The 20,026-nt window shown below is 37.8% G+C and overlaps 1 protein-coding gene across 2 annotated transcripts; it reads right to left on the reverse strand.

The window, feature by feature from the left end:
- Window positions 1-1,107: 1,107 nt before the first annotated feature.
- Window positions 1,108-19,095, reverse strand: LOC149811968 (uncharacterized). 2 transcript variants are annotated; one of them, XM_089993189.1, is made up of 10 exons: window positions 18,835-19,095; window positions 17,848-17,943; window positions 17,567-17,641; window positions 17,353-17,421; window positions 7,170-7,246; window positions 6,245-6,333; window positions 2,836-2,965; window positions 1,745-1,802; window positions 1,571-1,636; window positions 1,108-1,424 (listed from the first exon to the last, which is right to left on the reverse strand). In XM_089993189.1, the coding sequence occupies exons 1-10, from the start codon at window positions 18,976-18,978 to the stop codon at window positions 1,305-1,307; spliced, it is 924 nt and encodes a 307-aa protein (XP_089849315.1). In that variant the 5' UTR covers window positions 18,979-19,095; the 3' UTR covers window positions 1,108-1,304. The 2 variants fall into 2 exon arrangements, with proteins under 2 accessions (XP_089849315.1, XP_089849314.1); XM_089993188.1 differs by having other exon boundaries at window positions 1,712-1,802; window positions 18,835-19,094.
- Window positions 19,096-20,026: the final 931 nt, after the last annotated feature.

Below are 20,026 nucleotides of genomic sequence, written 5' to 3' on the forward strand. Positions count from 1 at the left end.
GTTGATGAATTCAAAATTCAAATTGTCTTGGCTGAAGAATTGTTGGAATGTGGTATTTATGTAGTGTTTTAGCAAATATGGAAGCTTCGTAATAAAGCCTATCACGATGAGGGAGTTCCTGTGTTATCTTTTGTTGGTGAGTTGGTATGGAAACCGTGTGCCGATTTATTGTGTGCTCGACCGGGTGACATTAGTAATGAAGTCAAGTTGTTTGCCAAGTCGGCTTATTTCGAAAAATCACTGGGTTGAAGATCCTTCGCTCATTTCTTTTCGCTTTACCTCCTCATTCAGAGGCTATGAGCTGGTTTCTTTTGCAGCTTGTCATGCTGATAAATTCATTATCGTTGGTGGGTTTAAGATATTGAGATCAGGAGAGTTAATAGAAGAGGATTGTGGCAGTGTTCTCAGAGATTCAGGGGGGCTGCAAAGCAGAGTTGGTCTCTAACTCCAGAAGTGGTGCAGGCTAATATCAGAGGCAAGAGAGGGTCGTCAGAGTTCGGCTACTGCTTGTGCCTTGGTCCACAAATTTCATTTTGAGAGGGTATTGTGTAAGGGGCTTATGGTGGCTTTGGGGCAGTTTTTTTTTATGTTACGTACTTGCAATGATTTATTGTGGAAAGACAAGCCACCTGATTGGCTATCCGAAATGGGTGATCGTATGTAAAGTTTGATTTTATTTTTTCTTTCTTAATAGAATTCGGGGTACCCCCCCAGAATCCTTCAAAAAAGGTATGAATTCAATTGGAGGGCAGATTCATGTTTCTTTTTCTTTTTTCCTCTATTACATAGCAATTAGGGAACCATGCTGGAGGATTGCTAGCTCAAGAAGCTTTGACAAATTGGAGTCTAAAGCAAGGACACTAAGAGATATCCTCTACATGTACAATAGGCTCTAAAATGAAATCCGTCCATTTTTGCAACTAATAGAAGCCAATGTGTTTTGCAGCACGTATTTGTACTGGCTGTGGTCGTGCTACTGCACTTCACTCCTTAAGCTCATTCTTTCCCAGGTTGCAATCCTCAGTTTCTTCTGAGTCAGGGTGTCATTTTTCTAAAGTTGACACGTCAGCCATTTTTCCTGTCATATATACCAATTGTTTACCCAAATGATGAAAGATGGTAGCCCATATCTTCAATAATGTAATTTCAATATGAGCAGTTTAATAAAGATGATGGTATAAATGGATGTTGATAGGTGGGTACTACATTGATAAGGGTAGAATAAGCAACATGCAATGCAGCAGACCTAGGAACAGCAGCCAAGCCAACCATGCTACACCAAAAATCCAAAGCTAGCAAACTAGTTAGCCAGCATTTTCAATTGCTCTGATACAGTCCACAACAGAAGTTTTTGAAGACATTGCTGAAATCAGGGCTTCATGAGCTACTTTGTTGTTTTTCAAAAGAGAGCCTGCAAACAAGGCCTGCAGGTAGGATACTGAATTTAGAATGCCTCTAGAAATGGCTGAAAGAAATTTTCCATGCATGAAAAGCATATAATAAATGCATTTAATCATTAATTATTGTAGTAAATGATGCCACTGAAAATGCAGAGATTATTTAAACATACAGCCCATCTAGTCAGATTTTGTTGTTGCTCTTTGCTTAGCTGTGGTTTGCTCCTATTTATGAATCTCTGCAAGAAGAAAAAAGGTAATTAATCATTAATTTTTTACTGTGGATATATCTACAGGATGAGTGACTGACCAACCTGAAGAGAGAAAAGATCAGCAGATTGTCCTACCACTTTTTCATACTTTAATCCTTCAGCCGCCAATCCAGCCATTGATATCACAGCTAACCTGAAAACTCCCGTTAAAAAATATACTCTGGATTACAAAGTAATCAAATCGTGCAATCCCAAAACATCTCTTTTCATATAAAAAAACTTTTGATGTCTTGAACCCTAAAAATGAAATGAAAAAGAAATGCTGCAAATCTTATCTCTGTCCAGTTCACATTCCTGCTACAAAAATTTGCATTTTGCATGTCAATATTTAAATTCCTTGAATACAGTAGTTAAATCGCATTCAGGACAAGCAACATGGCTTTTCTCCTTTCTTTATTCTTTTTTCCTTTCTTTATTTCTTTTCCCCCTGCAAGTCTAAAAGATTGGGTGCCAGGAATAACATGTGGAGTGACATCTATCAATGCTTGTGTGTACTATGAAAAAATAACTTCCATGCAAAACATGCTAGTACTAACTATAATAAAAGTTGAGATGCTTTGGGAAGCCAACATTGGCAGGTGTTCACATGGTCATCAACTTCTCAATCTTACTAGTATAAAAACTTCAAGCATTATTTGATGAAGTCAGATCTGATGATCCAAAGTAAAACCTATAATTAAAACAAACAACATTAACCTGGAGGCTATGACTAGAGGGCAAAAGCTATCTCAGAGCTTGGTCATCTGACACCACAACCATTATCCAAATGACATTTTATCAAGGCATTATGGACAAACTAAATTTAATAACTGGATAATGATGTGTATAGGAATGTATCCATGGCGGTGTCAAAGTTACAAACCAAATGTAAAGAACCTAGAAAATGAAAGCTTGTGGTGCCAATAGAGAATCAGTGTTAGCAGCTGGTCTAGGCTACTTCAGGACCTCAGGTATATGAAAAGGCCTACAAAAGGGAGACTGAATATACTGATGCATCAAGGATGAGAATGCATGATTTGTTCAAATCTGCAAAATAGAACATGGCACTATTTTTGAGGTAAACATATTAAGTGATCTTTAAATATACCAAAATGATAATTGTAGTTTATTCTGTAGGGAAGACAGCAAGCAAAATGAGACAAGATAATGAGCAGTGTAGTTTCTACCTATCTAGCTCCTTTGCATCAAGCTGACCACTGTAGATCACCTTCTGCAGCCTTTCATCTATCAGATTCACATGTTCTTTGCCGATATCCAACGAGTAGCCAAGGATTGGGTAGCCAAGCAAGTAAGCAACTGAAAAATAAAGTGAAAATGATCGTCAGATCATTTTTTCGGTAACGGACTTCAAAACAGTAAGAAAATAAGGGAAATATCTGAGGAAGTTATTTTGCATCAAATAGCTTTAAAAAAATAGTTTGGATTGCATGTCATAGCCAGGATTCCAAGCAACAACAGCAATTCTCATGTCAAAATTTTTATTACGTACTAAATTGTTTACAATATACTGAACTTTCACCAGCTCTACACTTTCCAAGGATTAAAAATCTGCAATTCGATGTTTAAGGGAATTGGCTTGAGGAGAAATGTATCACATCTTTGAAGCCAAAAAAGCATTTCTAGTTAAGAGGCAGGATTTGAGCCTGTGACCTCAAATGGATCATGCAAACCTTTATATGAATGTTATTTTTCTTCTATTTATGAATTGACTGCATGGAGGCATTTCAAAATAAAACCTAGGGAAATGGGTTTTACACATCAGTAAGATCGCTTCTTCTTAAGGATTTCATGAGATAAAGTCAGTGGAGTAAGCAATATTAGTTTTAGGACTAGTGAAGAACATAAGGATGGACAAGAGGGGGTTGTAGGGTTTCTAGTTATCTTAAGTATCATAGTCCTAAAATGCTTAGGACATGATCTTTTGCTGCTTGGAACACTGTGTTCATTGTATAGTCCTGGTGACCAAGAGTGAAGCTTGTATTTATAAATGGCTAAAGGTAGCATTTGTTCACTTGTTTTGTTTTGTTTACAAGGTTGTAAATTGGATCTTTAATTATGTATATGCACAATCTTAATTCCTTAATTTTCAATCTTGGCCTGTTTCCTTACTACTAGCTCGCTTTACTTATACAAATTATGTTCTTTACAAATTTCTTTTTCTCCTTTTTTAATAAGTTTTTACTATGCTTCGAGCAGCCTTGAGGCACCAAACTTAGCCTTGCATTCCCTGCGTCTTCTTTAAAAGTAACATCATGAAAGAACAAAACAAGATCTATAATTTATAAAGGTTCAGGATAAGATACTAGTAGCATAATAATAACAACCAATGTAGTAAGTATTGTACTGTATCGTACGATATGGTACGATACGTATTGTTACTATGGGAAAAAAATGATATGATACACACTTGTATTGCCTGTATCGTACGATACACCTTCAGCACATTTTAAAAATGTTGAAACTTGTTTTTTATTTTTTGGGTTTTAAAGACCTCTTGAAGGTCGACTTCCTCATTTGTATAGAGGTCATTAGAGGGGTATTCACACACCCTAAGAGTCGTGACAGCGATTTAGGGGCCGATCCGTATGCAAGGGCGAGGGTTTTTGTGGTTTGCTAAAGTAAGAGTTTATTTTCACTCAAGAAAGTGGGTTAAGGTAAAAAAAACTCTATTATAAGTAAAATTATAAAACTACCCTCCAAAACATTTCTGCCTCAGGGGCTCATGCCCTCCAAAAAACCCCACCTTACGAGTAAGGGGCATTGCTCCCCCCTGCAACATCTACCAACTTACTGCAAAGTTGGATTTACGAAAATTAGGGATTTATATCAAAGTAGAAATTAGGCATCAGACTCCTCTAACAAAGATGACATCAAATGATTTAGCATGGCAATGGGACACTCAAGTAATGAGTGGAAACTGATTGAAAATTGAGTGCAACTATTGCCATAATATTTCTTTTATGTAATATGAAAGTATGAGTCTTATGGCATGTTCTTAATTGCAAGATATTTAATAATTTGCATTGTTCTTGTGAGATAGTTGATGTTTGACTTATGCAGCTCATAAAGACATAAATGCTTCATATGTGATTTTTATGGTTGTATTTTGTGCAATTCATCATTTTTCATGTGTTATGATTTTTTATAATTTTTGCAAAGTTTTTTTGATTTTTTATATTTTTTATATTTTTATTAAAAAATTATGATTTTTTATGATACGATACGATACATATCTTATTTTGGGCCCGACCGATATGGGTAATGATACGATACTTACAACCTTGATAACAACAATAATAATCTCCACCTATGTCACAAGGATACGGGTAAAAGGACATGACATGCCATTTTTGTGCAATTTTCCATTGGAAATAGTATACAAAGGGACACAACACGAGGACAAGTTGAAGAATCCCTGTGAGAGAGATCTTCACCCATCATATTTTGTAGAACTTCATCATCCTTAGTGGTACCGTAACATCACAAAAAAAAATCTTAGGCTTGGAGGATATATAAAGCACAAAAAACACTTGCAGCAGCAACTCAGTGCAACTTACCAAATCCATCCATTCATATTAGCGGACAATAAAAGATTCATATTACCAACTAAGTGAGAAATATTATATCATAAGAATCATATTGAAGTACATTTAAATATATAGATGTCATGTTTGAAATGCTAATGCCATGTTATCAGATCAACTCTACTGGGATATGTTGTAGAGGAAGCAGATCAGGTCATGCTGAACACGAGCTTTTTGCTCATGCCAACATCGTGGCCATCAGTTTGCATTTTGGATGAATGCCACGTAGCATATAACTGTTCCGTTTATTTTTTTAACTTTTCAAAATACAAAACGGACGGCCAAGATGTTGGCATGAGCAAAAAAGCTCATGTTCAGCAATGACCTGATCTGCTTCATAAAGACATATAGACTCTAGAAAAAGCATTTCCCAATGGCTGCACTTGATAGTAGGCCATCCACTTGTAGATTTCAGGAAGCATGTTTCTGCTTTTGTCCATCACAGGACTGGGTTGGTAGATGGGATATCAACCTCCTGGATGATGTCAATCCTACTGATTCCTGGCATTGAAATGGCTAAAAGAGCAGTTGTCTGCATGTGTGTGTGTGTGTGTGTGTGTGTGTGTGTGTGTGTGTGTGTGTGTGTGTGTGCATCCTTTCTATCACCATATGCCACTTTTGTACCATCTATAGACCAATCAATTATTCTTCTGTATAGTATCTAATATTGACTTTGCCAACTACATACTGTCACAACCATTGATTTGACACAATTATGCATTAAGAAATTACAAGCATAAGGGTTTTAATGATATTCCTTTGCAGTCAGCTTGTCAAATGCACATATTTTTTGGGTTTTCAGGAATGATTAGTCTGCTACATGCACAACATGTGAACTTATCGGTTCACATGCATGTGTGAATCATTGGAATGGTTTATGTTGACCAGTCAATTCGTTATAGAAATTACCGAAACATGGAGGTAAAAATCATGGCCTGGAATCATCCCAAATTAGCTAAACAACCAAGCATAAAATTAGGAACAACTTTACCTAAAAAATGGGCAGCTTCGTGACTAGAGATCCTCTCTTGATAATCAGGGAAAAATGATGAAAATCCATTAATACCAGCTTGAAGAAGCCTGCAGAATCAGATATGCATATTAGTCATTATGTCAAATCCCTTTTCAAGAATCAAATCTTCCCCATGCTAAAATTGTGAAATGCTGATGATATTTAACATATATCAGAATCTCAATATACAAACGTAGATCTAGAACCAAACTCTGGATCAAATTTTAAAACGCCCAACCAGGCTGGGTTCTGAAAGGTGTCTCAAGTCAAAGGACCATCAAAGTTTCCAAGTATAATATATAAAAGAAGGAAATTCTATGCTTAAAAAACTACTTTTTCTGAGTTACTGGAAGCTTTTTAACAACAGATTATACATCTTTGGCAAGTAATGCCTCAAAACCATTCATTCATGTAACAATTTCATATTTGTCACCATCAACCAGCTAGAACCAAGCCATCATAGGATATGGATTCTTGGTCCAAGTTGCACAAGTCTTTTTTATTTTCTTTCCTGCAAAATGAACAACTTGACCTGATGCTGAGATGCAACAATCCTATATTACCAATGTGTGGGCAAATAGCTATACTGACTCATACTGCTAGGAATGCTCTTGCATGGTGTGAATAGGATATAAACTTGATCAGGTTATAAAGCCTCATCAGAAGTAACTGCTCCAGCAAACTAACACACAGAGCCCAAATCCTTATTCTGTCTGGTTTAGAAACCAACTTGAACTGGCAGGCTCTGTGAATCTTAGTTCTGTGGTTGGTTGAGGCAGTTAGCCTGTTCTTGCCAGAACAGGTAGTTAACTTTGCATCTGAATACATGAAACATCTACAAAATATTACATTTCATAAATTCATTAATTGACAAGCTTCAAGGTCAAGTTTTGAAATAATTTACCCAGGAGAAATGCTCCCCACTGCCAAAACAATCAATGAAATGCTACCTATCAAGTATGGCACAAAAAATCCCCAATCCTGTAAAAACCAAGGGGTGACTTAGAGATGCAAACACAAGAAACAAGCACAGAAGTTCTTTCACATGGTTAGGGAGCCTATAGAATTATTCTGTCAAAGAACATTAATGACAATAAGTGAACTCACATAATCAACAGGAATCACATGGATTGCAATACAAAGACTGGAGGAAAACATGGAAGCAGCAATGGACACATATCTTACAAGATGCAAAGAAGATGATTAACCATGAAAATATATCAACATTGTAATGAATATTAAGGAAAAAAACCACGAAATACATTGAACACTCTCTGGTTTCATCTTCTAAAGCCATTCATGTGTGTCATCTTCGGTTCCCTCTATTTCCTTAGCTATGTTAAAATATATATATATATATATATATATATATATATATATATATATATATATATATATTCAGTTTTATAATAGTTAATTCCTTATAGGGGCATTTTGATCTTTTCACATGTAATAATAATAACTTTTTATTAGAAACAATTATTTTCTTTTTATTATTTTTTATTTTCTTTTTTGTAAATTACCTTGGCCATTTGGGGCTCTATGGTCTTTTGACCATAGAGTTGTTGGGGCTCCCCAACAGTCATAAATATGACCATTGGGAGCTCCCAACGACTCTATGTAGGAGATCCCAATGGCCTCCCTCTCATGTACAATGTGTATAAATAGGGGTGGTGTTCCCCCTTATTCTTTAACGCTTTTAGCTAAAGCATATGCTCAATAAAAGGTATATTTTTACCTTTTGTGTTGCCCTATGTCACATGGGTGCAGGTGCGGGTGCGACACGGGTGCGGCGCAATTCCAAAAAATTTGGACACGGGGACTCGGCTATATATATATATATATATATATATATATATATATATATATATATATATATATATATATATATATATATATATATATATATATATATATATATATATATATATATATATATATATTAAAATATATATATTATAAATATATATATTTTAAATATTATAATTATATATATAACAATAAATTAACACATAAAGATTGTAAATTTTAAAGCAAAAAAAAAAGCAATTCTTAACAACACAAACTTACCAAAATATAACACATAAAGAAGCTTGTGAGTGTGATAAACAACAAAACTTATCATAAATCTGCCTCATCGTTTGAATTAGAAGGAAGAACAGGATCGAGGTAGTCCATGTTGAGAGTATGTAAATTATGTTCTCCCTCCAAGTCAAAATCTTCTGGATTTACATCCCAATTCTTGGATGGTCCACAACTGCATCAAAAAATCACTATATTAGTATCTAACTTAAAACTTTGAATACAAATATTTAAATACAAACTTTGAATACAAAGAAAAAAAAGTACCTATACTCTTCTTTGGTGCGGCGAGAAATTAATCGTAGATTTGAGTGAACATATACCAAATCCTCTGCTCTTTTACTAGTGAGCTTGTTTCTTTTAATGTTGTGAATTTGAGCATATGTACTCCAATTTCTTTCACAACAAGATGATGTAGCAGGTTAGGATAACAACTTCATTGCAAGACGTTGCAGATTTGGTGTCTTTGATCCATATGTTGCCCACCAATTAAGGGGATCTTCCTTGTCCCTTGCCACAAGTGCTGCTAAAGAATCAAATCTCCCAGTAGAAAACTTGCCAAACTCACTATTTACAACCTTAAACATGTGAGGATCATTAAAAAGTCTTCCCAAATATATCATTCTATTTCTTGATATCTCAGGATCTTCATTTAGAGAAACACGACCAACACCTGCTATCAACCATTTTTTTGCATAGTATTTTGGATTGAAAGAGTGTGTCATGCAATGCAAAAGTGTATTGTTTTTATCCCATCTTCTCACTAAAACTGAATGTACATGATTGTAAAATTCTGAATCATCAAGTGCAATATCTTTCTTCTCATGTTTAAAAATGATACTTTGAACTTTTTCAATCATATTGTCCCACATTTCATAAATTCTATGAAGCATGGGTACATCTCTATCAACTTCTCTCAGCATTTCCCAAATAGGCTTTGTAAATTCAACAAAATATGTAATTTTATCCCACCAAAAATCATCACAGATGCATTTTTTGATAGCTTGAGCCTTGACATCATCTTCAGTACGATAAAAATCCCAATCTTGATCAGCCACCATCATCATCAATGCATTCTTGAGTTGCTTAATTCTTTTTATTATAACAATGAGAGAAGCAAAACGAGTTTCAGCAACTTTCAGTAACTTGAGATCAGAATGCCTATTAAATATAGAAAGGGCATGATGATGGTTTACAACAAAATTTCTAATATTTCGAACATCATGCTCTATTTCCTCAATCCATAAGCACATTTCATGTACATGTGCATCATCTTTTGATGGATTGCATATACTCTTAAGTGCCAAATTTAAACTGTGTGCTGCACAAGGAGTCCAAAAAATATGTGAATATGTATCTTCACTTGCCAAATTCATTCCTGCACGACTGCAAACTGGAGCATTGTCAGTAATGATTTGCACCACACTTTCTTCACCCACTTCTTTTATCACTTCAACAAATAATCTCTTTAAATATTCAGCATCTTTATACTCTCCAGATGCATCAACAGTCTTCAAAAAGATTGGCCCATTAAGTGAGTAAGCAATGAAGTTTATCAGTGGTCGCCTTTGTATATCAATCCACCCATCAGAAACAATCGACACTCCATATCGTTTCCATGCAAATTTTTGGGTCTCTAGCAAGTCTTCAATTCTATTTTTTTCCTCTGCAAGAATGACTGTTCTTAGTTTTTCTGAACTAGAAGGCACATAACCACTCAAATTGCAATTAACCAAAGATGTAATCATATCTTTCCAGTATGGACTTCTAGCTACATTAAAAGGAATTGAGCTTGAGTAAAAGAATCGACCAATCTTTTTATCAATTTCTGCTCTTGCCATGTTTTTGAATGACGCTTGTATTGTTTTATTGCTTTCCATCTTTCTTTTTTTTAAAAGCTCTTCTTGTATATCACTAGCAGTAGGAAAAGACAAATTAATCGAATCGCTTTTCATCTCTGCAATTTTCTTCTTTTCAGCTTCCTCTTGTTCTTTTTTTAATTGCTTTAACATGTCTTTTTCAACCCCAGAACATGCCCTAATTCCTTGACCACGAATATGCAAAAGATGTGCTTTCACACGCGTATAAGAACCTGTGAAAACAGTCTTACATAGATTACAACGAAACTGCACATTCCCACCACCACCACTACTAGCTTTTATCCTTTTTGTCACAAGCCTCCAAAGTGGTTGAGAAACTTCTAATTCAAGGTTAGAACTTGAACCAAATGTATTGACACTACCGCTAGAACTCGCCATTATATCTGAAAAGTGAAAACTGAAAAGAAAATAAGTAAATAAAATAAAGTTAATAAACACTACCTCTATGAATGGGAAGCACAGGGAGGGGCCGAGCCCCTCCCCTGCGAAAACAGGGAAGCATGGAGGGGCCGAGCCCCTCTTCTGCGAGCACAGGGTGCAGGGAGGGAAGCCGAGCCCCTCCTCTATGAATGGGAAGCACAGGGAGGGGCCGAGCCCCTCCCCTGCGAAAACAGGGAAGCATGGAGGGGTCAAGCCCCTCTTCTGCGAGCAGAGGGTGCAGGGAGGGGGGCCAAGCCCCTCCTCTATGAATGGGAAGCACAGGGAGGGGCCGAGCCCCTCCCATTCGAAAACAGGGAAGCATGGAGGGGTCGAGCCCCTCTTATGCGAGCAGAGGGTGCAGGGAGGGGGGCCGAGCCCCTCCTCTATGAATGGGAAGCACAGGGAGGGGCCGAGCCCCTCCCCTGCGAAAATAGGGAAGCATGGAGGGGTCGAGCCCCTCTTCTGCGAGCAGAGGGTGCAGGGAGGGGGTCCGAGCCCCTCTTCTGCGAGCAGAGGGTGCAGGGAGGGGGGCCGAGCCCCTCTTCTGCGAGCAAAGGGTGCAAGGAGGGAGGCTACGAGCAGAGGGTGCAGGAGGGTCGACATACCTGACGGAGGGGGAGACGATGGCTGCCTGTGGGTACCGTCGCCGGAGTCTGGATCGCCGGCGTGGGTGCAGGCGAAAGCTGCAGGGGCAGAGGGGGAGAGGCAAAATCGAGAGGGTAAGCCCCTCTCCCTGTCGATAAACCCCTTTTAGGGTTCGGCTGCCAAAAAAAAATTGGATCTGGGTCGGGTTTGGACCCGACCCGACCCGGATCCAAAACATAATTTAAAACTCGAAATGGACATTTTTGGACTCAGTCAAAGTTGACCGAGTCCAAAATGTCGACGGACTCGGCCTCGACTCGTTGACCGAGTCGGACTCGGCATTGACCGAGTCCGGGCCGAGTCCGAAGCCGCACCCGAGTCCGCACCCGTGTCGGGGCATGTCGACTCGGGTGCGGCAACCCTTTAGCCGAGTCCGTGTTACATAGGTGTTGCCCTTTGTTGGCTATTGTATTGTCTCATAATAGACTTGTGCTTGTGCACCTTGTGTTTGTGATCTTGCAAGCCCTTGGAGATATTTGTTTTATATTTGTCACTATTTCATTACATTGTATCATAGTGTTCATGGTCTTGTGGAAAGTGGCACCAAGTGTTCGTGATTGTGAGAAAGCATCAAGTGTTTGTGTGTTCGTATCTTCGCGGTGCTTGTGGTGACTCAAGTGGACGTGATCTTCCATATTCTTCTCTTTCTCTCTTTCTTTCTTCTACCACTCAAAATGGAGCATAAACAAAAAATTGATCTATCCTTCAAGCCAAATGGCTCCAACTACATGGTGTGGGCATCTACGATAGAAAATAACCTCAAAGGAAAGAAACTTTGGGAATATGTGATAGGTACTACACCAGAACCTCAACTCAAGCTCACCATACTAGGAGATCAAGAAAAGGCTTTAGAAGGAGATGCTTGAATGAAAGCTATTCAAAATCATCAATCTAATGTAGAAAATTGAAAAAGTAACTATGCAAAAATTCTTGTATGGTTTATGAATAATGTCGAACTCAAAATATGTGCAACATTGCAAAATTTCGTTGTGAGTTGATTACTTGTCTTGAACTAATATCCTACATAAATTTATCAAAAAGAGTTCCACATACACTTAGCCAGTGTACAAGACTACTATGGACAGTTGCTTTATCTGGTAACCTGGGGCAATTTTGCTTCACAAATAATTTCTTGAAAACTAGCCTAGCAAAAAGAGCTGGAAAGATACAGAGGTTTACCTGCAGATGATATTGTGAGAGGAAACACTTCAACTTCCTACAGGAATAGAGGTATATTGGGCCCAGCATTCTTTGTTTTATTATCTTCCTTAAGTCATGTTGATTGTTTTTCTTCTTTTTGTGCTTCAGTTCTTGTTGTTCACTAATTTAGCTTCTACCACTTAATTGCTGGCCCACCTATTCAAAGTGTAAAGCCCGAGATTTTTATTAGGAAATATTTCAAATTTTTCAATTTGGGCCTAGATCCACATTACGGATCCAGGACCCATAAAGGGGGGTAATTAGGATTTATTCATTTGAAACCTTGATTTAATGATAATAATGAATAAATAAAATTTTTAAATTTTAAAAATCTAATTTAATTCGAGGATCCACAGTGGATCCGTTTGGATCCACTTGTGGATCCATATCGATTGGGGCCGGGTTACGGGTCTCGGGTCCGGACCCGAGCCGCGCCCCTGTGTAACAGCCCTTTTAAAGAAAGGGGCAACCCGATAAGGGTTGCCCGATAGGTTTGTTACAGAAAAGGAAAGGGGGGCAAGAGGGGGGTTTTCCCTCTTCACTCGGGCACTCTCTCCTCCCCCATCTCTCCCCGTCTCTCTCACTCGCTCGGTGCGCACACGCCGGAAGAAAGAAGGTCGCCGACGAGCAACCAGCAGCCATCAGCGACTGCAGCGAGCTCCCTGTCGCGACTGCAGCAAGGTGCAACCCCCAGCCGACCCTTCTCTTGTAGCCGCGATAGCCTCCGATCGCCGGAAATCTTCATTAAGGTACGGGACTTCTTGGAATCGGGGTGAGGAATCGAACATGGGTTCGATTCCATGGGTGGATTGAGGAGAGGATTTGGGGATTAGGGTGTTCCCCATTTCGAAAACCCAAACGATTTGGGGATTTTCAGTTTTTCTGATAAAAGGGGGGGGGGGGGTTGATGTATGTTAAAGGGCTTAAGACATCGGTTAATGTATTTGTTTTGGATTTTTACTAAGAAGGCTTACAGATTTCTGATGGGAGCAAATACCCTGAAATCGTGAAACAGGGGTTTTCCCTGTTTCGGCCACCCTGAACGATTGGTTTGGGAGTGAAGGTTTCTCTTTGTTTTGATTGACAGTCCTTATGATAATCGATTTGCATTGTTGGTTTTTGTCATTTTATGCATGATATTAGTGAGGTCAGTGTATTTAAGTTAAAGTCTTGTGCTGTGAAATATAATTTTTGTAACCTATTTTCTGTGAGATGAAGAAGAATAGAGGAAATTACAGGTTTCTGGAAATATTTGTGCTAGCCCAGTACGTTGATACGTTAGGCTGTTTCCCTTATGGAAAGATTTATTTTCTTACTTATGGGATGCTGCTGAAGTTCAGGAGAAATGTTCATGTTAGGGTAAATTAAAGTTTTAGGGTGTTTAGTAGACTCTTGAATTGGGAAATTCCTGAATAGTTTGGGTTTCGGTTATTGTGATTGAATAACCAGATTGGGGTTCCTTCACCGTGAATATGCATAGGATGAGGGGATATATTTGATTCTGAAGTTTTTAATTTTTACATAACCTATTAATGGCAGATTGTAGCATATACCATGAGTTTTCCTTTGTTTTCTCTGCCAAGTGTTCTATGCTTGGATAAACTAGAGTAACAGTACTTTAAAGTCATGCAAACAGTTGATCTTGTGCATGGAGCTAAGTCTTGATATCATTACTTACCTGAAATGCGCTGTAATTGAATCTGCATACTTGAAATCTTGGAAACCAAGTTCATAAAGAATGTTTGGAAATTGTAGTTTATGTTGATAATGGAGTAAGTTGGTCTCATAAATTTACTGCAAAAATCTTAATGTGTTCTTTCCATAATGTAGCATTGTATGCTGGACTGAGAGGTTGGATTTCCAGAAATTGAAGTTATAAGTTCGATTTGATATTGGTTATTTTGATATCAAAAAGGGGACTGTGTGATGATATGCATATAGGCAATTTCTTGTTAATTAATTTTTGAAACTTGCTATCCTCAAAAACAGAATATTGTTATGTATACTAAAACAGGGAATAGATGGGTTTGATGATGCAACACCCTTCGATGTTTTAAATTATTAAAAGTCAGCATGTGTTCCAGCTGACTGCGTGTTTATGTATACATATATATATATAGTTAGATATATATATATATATATATATATATATATATATACACACGTCCTGATTTCTAGTGGCAGGGCTGATTTCCATATGTTTTCATAGTTAGCCGAATGATGTTAATCGGACTTCCTATTTTCATAAATGAATATACAAAGTTCTAAACCATTATAACATGAATGCACTGCTTCTAGGTTCATGAACTGTTTAAGTCCGACAGAATCTTGCATGCATTACCTAATGTAATGTTGTAGGCTGTCTATTGGCATAAGATGGTGCTTGAGTGTAGTAAGCTCAAAGTTTGTAAGATGCAGCGTGGTATCATTGAAACATAACCTGAAAATTTTCAGTTGTGTATAATAGTGCTCATGTTACACAGTTTAAGGAGGATGGATACATAAAACTGAAATTTTATATATGTAATGTATCTTGCTTGGATGTCTCTAGCTGAACATTATATTTTTGGCTAGAATCCATGTGTTAATTAAAAGCTTGTGTATTGGATTGTATGAAGACACTTGCCGTGGAGGTTTATGTTTTCACTTGACTGTTATGATTATGGTACGCATGAGTGGGAGCATGATTCAATTATTAGTAATGCTTCTTGAACATGTACGCTTGATTTATATGTGAAATGGTACATGTACACTCATACCCTGAAAGAAACCATGGATTGGTTAATACCCGTATGTGATGTAGGTAACACACACATATTGAAAATGCATATGAATGAATTATGACATGCATATGTTTGGGTTTATATTTGCATGAATATGTATGTTGTTTGGCATTTTGGCTTAGTGTTATAAAGGAAACACTGTTATGGTTTTATTATGTGATGCACCGATGGCCTATGGGACCATCACCGGCCTGGAGAGCTGTGGGTTTGGTTTTCTTTTATATATGTTTTTAACAGCATCACTTAAACCACATAAGATGGTTTGGCACTTTACTACACTGTTCTTTGTGTTTACACGGGCTGGAGTCCCGAATGGGTCCCTGCAAGGGAGGATGCGGGGTTTTCACTTTACTTTTGCATATAGTGTTGCAAACTTAAAGAATGAACTTTAAATAAAAATAAAGAATAAGAACAGTGTAATATACATTCTGGGATATCTCATCTGGAGTATGAGAATCTTGGATATCCGGTCTTGGGGAGACTGTGAGGATACAAAAACTCTGTGTGCGTTGTTGCCCCTGAACCCGATATTGAGGTTCTTCTCCTGGCCACGGTTTTAGGGAGAACCCGCCACTTTACCCGGGAGTGGTGTGTTAGTCACAGCTGTGAGTTTATGGTACCAAGGAAGTGGCACTTGTGGGCGTGGGGTGTCCCTTGTGTCCCCAACATTAGATGTGGAGGTCTAATGTTCCGATGGATGGTGTTGTTTCCTGATATCGGTCGAGGGCTAAGTTGGAACCCAGTAATAAAATACAAATTGTGTGTTAAGCTACCCTGGGAACCTACTTGACCTCGGGGTTTGTACTCGTTTGGTGTATCCGCGGGCCACGGTAATTAAAAAGAGGAACTTAAAGTTGTGTGCATTTAATAGGGCATGCATATGGAAAGATGGAACTTAAATGAAAGATAACAGAAGAAATCATACATTGCACATAATCATGCATTTTTCTGTTATGTATTAGATCATGCATGTTTGGATCATTCTTGATATCATGACATCATTTGTTGGTAGCATATGACTTACTTTGTGAAATCATGCTGAAAGGTTTGGTCATTTAGTTATTGATATATAACATTGTTTACTGTTCTTGACTGGTGAGTAAATGCAATTATTGGTAGTCATGGATATTGAAATGTTGCAAATTTTATATCTGCACTCACTCAAATCACTGCATGAAATCTTATCCATGTTCTTTCTCTCACCTGGTTTCTTTAGAAGTAGCTGTGCTCAGAATTTCGGTTCTGACACCCTACTTTGTTGGTTTTTCACAGGAAATGGTGAACAGTGAAGTTGAATATGCGTCTGGAGATGGATGAGTTACACTTGGGCTTGTCAGCTTCAGTAGAGGATAGATTGGCTTGTTCTTTTGTCATTCAGTTCTTTTAAATTCTGCAATTGTTACTTTACTTTCAGTTGAAGAAAACCTTGTCTTTGAAATTTTATTACTCATTAATAAAAGAGTTTTAGTTGGTTGATATGGATGATAATTGCAACTTCGTTTGTGGTGGATGGGCTATCCAATGGAAAGTGGAACTGTGAGGACCCCAGGTCTCTGGGAAGTTTTCCGCAACTCTTAGAAAAAAAAAAATATTCCGCATTTTTAAAAGGGTATGGATTGGGGTCGTTACACAAAGGCATTCTCTAATTTCATGCAAGTATACTGGGCCATTACTTTTTCTGCATTCTCACTTTGACATGTTTGGTTGAACATTCATATGGACTATGTATTTAAAAGGAAACTTTTCTACATGTATGGGGTTTGTCAGCTCTATCTCCCATCCTGTTTCACGGCCTGTTTTTTTTCTATAGTTTTATTGAAGCAATTGAAGGTGATAATGTTCACAACCTTTGGTTTTAAGCATAGTACTGGTACATGAATAAAAAAATGGAACCCATGAGATAAGCATTCAGAAGGATGACTTTATATTTATTTTACAAATAGAGTTCAGAATTGAGCAACTTGTTACAATGTCTGAGGAGAGTAAAGTTAGGATTAATGCATGGTACTGTAAATGAAAAACTATTTAACTTGGAAATATTACACTGAGAAAAGGCAAACATCTTATGAGCATTTACCCCAGGAAGTTGTCCAGCAAGCACAGCTAGGAAACCTGTAGTCCCAACCACTGTGAAGAGAAAAGCTGCCTGCATCATTGAGATATCAGGATTCTACAGTTGTAAAATTGGGACACCCTAGGTAGTTGCTAAATGAAAGAGGTAGACTCACAACAATATAAATTGAGGAAATCTTGGATATAATGGTTTACCAAAATTGAAGTTTTGAACATACATCATTTCTAACACTTGGTATTGCAAGGTTCTCTGCATTCTTTATACCAAGTGTTGTTAGCTCACGCAGGGATGTCTGCAACAAGTTTACATTCAATTGTCAAACATCTATAAAACCTAAAGATAGGCTGCATGAATGGACACAATCTTTTAAGTTTTATAAAATAAAGCATGCATTAGAAATTATGTCGTGCATATGATCATTTCATAAATGATCTGTTAGATATGTCTGCTACTTTTGAATATCAGTGGAAAGAGTCCACCTTGTATTGAAGAACTTACTGGTCGACGTGATACATATGGCTGTGAACTCCATTTCTTTGCCCAGCCAACCTCGCTCAACTGATCGAGTGCACCCCTTACAGCATTACTATCTTTCTGCCACAAATAATAACACCATGTTTGTATCTTGGAACAAGATATGCCACTTCACTAGCATGAAAAGAAATAGCAACTCAGCACCTTTAATTATCCAATCTAAGATGGTGGACAATTAGGGAGAGCGGACAGTTTGGCAGTTCATAATGTTAAAGGGGGATGAATTATACCAGGTCCTAGAGTTGAAAAGCAATGCCATTAGAGGCGGAAACACCTAGCAATTTTTCTTAAAACTCGGTTAATTGAACAAGATCAAGTCAAGAAGGGATTGATTTTCAGTTTTCACAAAGATAAACTAGCATTTGTTGGTAGGTAATGAAATCGAAAACATTTTAAAGTTGCTTATAAAAGGAAATTTCATCGGATGGGCAAGAAATTCTGTGAGAAACAATAGGCACTAACTTTTTTAACACATTAAATGTAAGACAAAAATTGAGCTGAGAAGAAACATTTACCAGTATTAACAGAACCTTTGAAATGGAGATCGAACTTTTCCGTGACAGACTAATTAGAATGTATAACATGTGGAGATATGAGATGGGAAGCAATATACACAACATTATTTCTAGGGAAATTCCAAACGGGCAACCGATAATTCAGTTGATAAACGACATGTACTAGTTCTCCCCGAAAAAGCAACCAAAAGGAAACAACTTTTTAGGTTGAGAGAGCATTCGTCGTTCGTTTCCGCTACTTTATGTAAAGGACGTGTCATTTTAATTGTGAGAAAACAACTGATTCCTTAAGCTTGCTCTAAGTGCGAACAGAACCACCCTCAACCATTCAATACCTTTGCCGTGCAAAACAGAATCAGTCCACCATCTGAATTCCAAGAGAAAATAACAGAAAAAAAATCGACAAAGAAAATAGTCAAGGCAAAGAAAGACTCACAGCTTGAATGGCAGTTTCCAAAGGCTTCAAGTCGATTTCTTGTGCAGAAGTAAGAGTAGCTTTAACCCTCCAGGGATTACCATCTTTGAAAGCACATCCTCGAGTCGTTGGGCACACTAATGGGGACGTCATAAGGCTCATCATCTCTACCTTCAACTCTCTTTCAGTGGTACTACTGTATGTGAAAAGATCAGGTGCAATACTGTATGACTATGGCCGACTTTGAATGAATCCAAGGCAGAGGGAAATGCTGATAATGGTTGTATAATCTGTTCATGTAGTGTAAGCCTTTCAAGTGGTGGGGAGTGAGACACAACATCAGCAGACAACATTGTGGGAGAATTGGGACCGTTTCGTTCTCTAGTCTTGTGCGGGTATCCATTGAGCAATGATGACTTGAGCACTTTGCTTTTGCACCTGGGATTTGAGCAGACATGTGAAATTGTGAACCATCCAACTTGAAAACAGATAATCCATGCAAATGGGTGGGTGGGACAGATACTTGGGAGAGCAATATGGATCTCACGGCCTTATATTCATGCTTGTTAGAACGGAGCAGATCCTATGTTCGATCCGGCGTAGATATGAATGTATTCGGTTGTCTAAATTCCCTCTCAGTGGTTGCCACGTGTTCTACCCATGGGACCCACTGGCATCTGTGCTACTGCCATTAGTTGGGAGAGGGTGGTGTATGTTCCCCCGGATGATTCACTGAATCCCACGTCTGTGTTCGGGGCTTTGAATGAGCACTACGTATACAAGCACATGGGGCTCGTATTTCCGTGTATGTTGACATAACTTTGCATCGGACTCTGGTGTTGTTGCAAAGACTTAAGTACCCTTTCTTACTATTCTTCTCATAAAGTGATGGTTTGAGAAAATAACAAAAATGCCCTTCATTCAAAAAAGAAAAAACAAATAGTTCAAAAAAAGGACAAACATGTCTTTCATCCAGAAAGTCGAGGATGATGTTGACTCTTCAAAGTCTTTTTTTTTTCTCCGTTCAAAAAAAGGACAAACATGTCCTCCATCCAAAAAGTTGACGATGATGTTGACTCTTCAAAGACTTATTCTTCTTTCTCCATTCAAAAAAAGGACAAACATGTCCTCAATCCAGAAAGTCGAGGATGACGTTGACTCTCCAAAGTCTTCTTCTTCTTCTTTCTCCGTAAAACACTATAAAACCCTCTCT

The sequence above is a fragment of the Nuphar pumila genome, chromosome 17 (genome assembly GCF_984573655.1).
Source record: "Nuphar pumila chromosome 17, dmNupPumi1.hap1.1, whole genome shotgun sequence".
NCBI lineage: Eukaryota > Viridiplantae > Streptophyta > Magnoliopsida > Nymphaeales > Nymphaeaceae > Nuphar > Nuphar pumila.

Excerpts from the sequence above, each read along its gene's own strand:
- LOC149811968 (XM_089993188.1), bottom strand. The coding sequence starts at position 18,978 with ATGATGAGCCTTATGACGTCCCCATTAGTGTGCCCAACGACTCGAGGA. Across the intron at positions 7,247-17,352 it reads TTGCTGGACAACTTCCTGGG|GATTGGGGATTTTTTGTGCC; the intron begins GTAAATGCTCAT and ends TGGTTTTTACAG. Across the intron at positions 6,334-7,169 it reads GTGGGGAGCATTTCTCCTGG|GCTTCTTCAAGCTGGTATTA; the intron begins GTAAATTATTTC and ends CTGATTCTGCAG.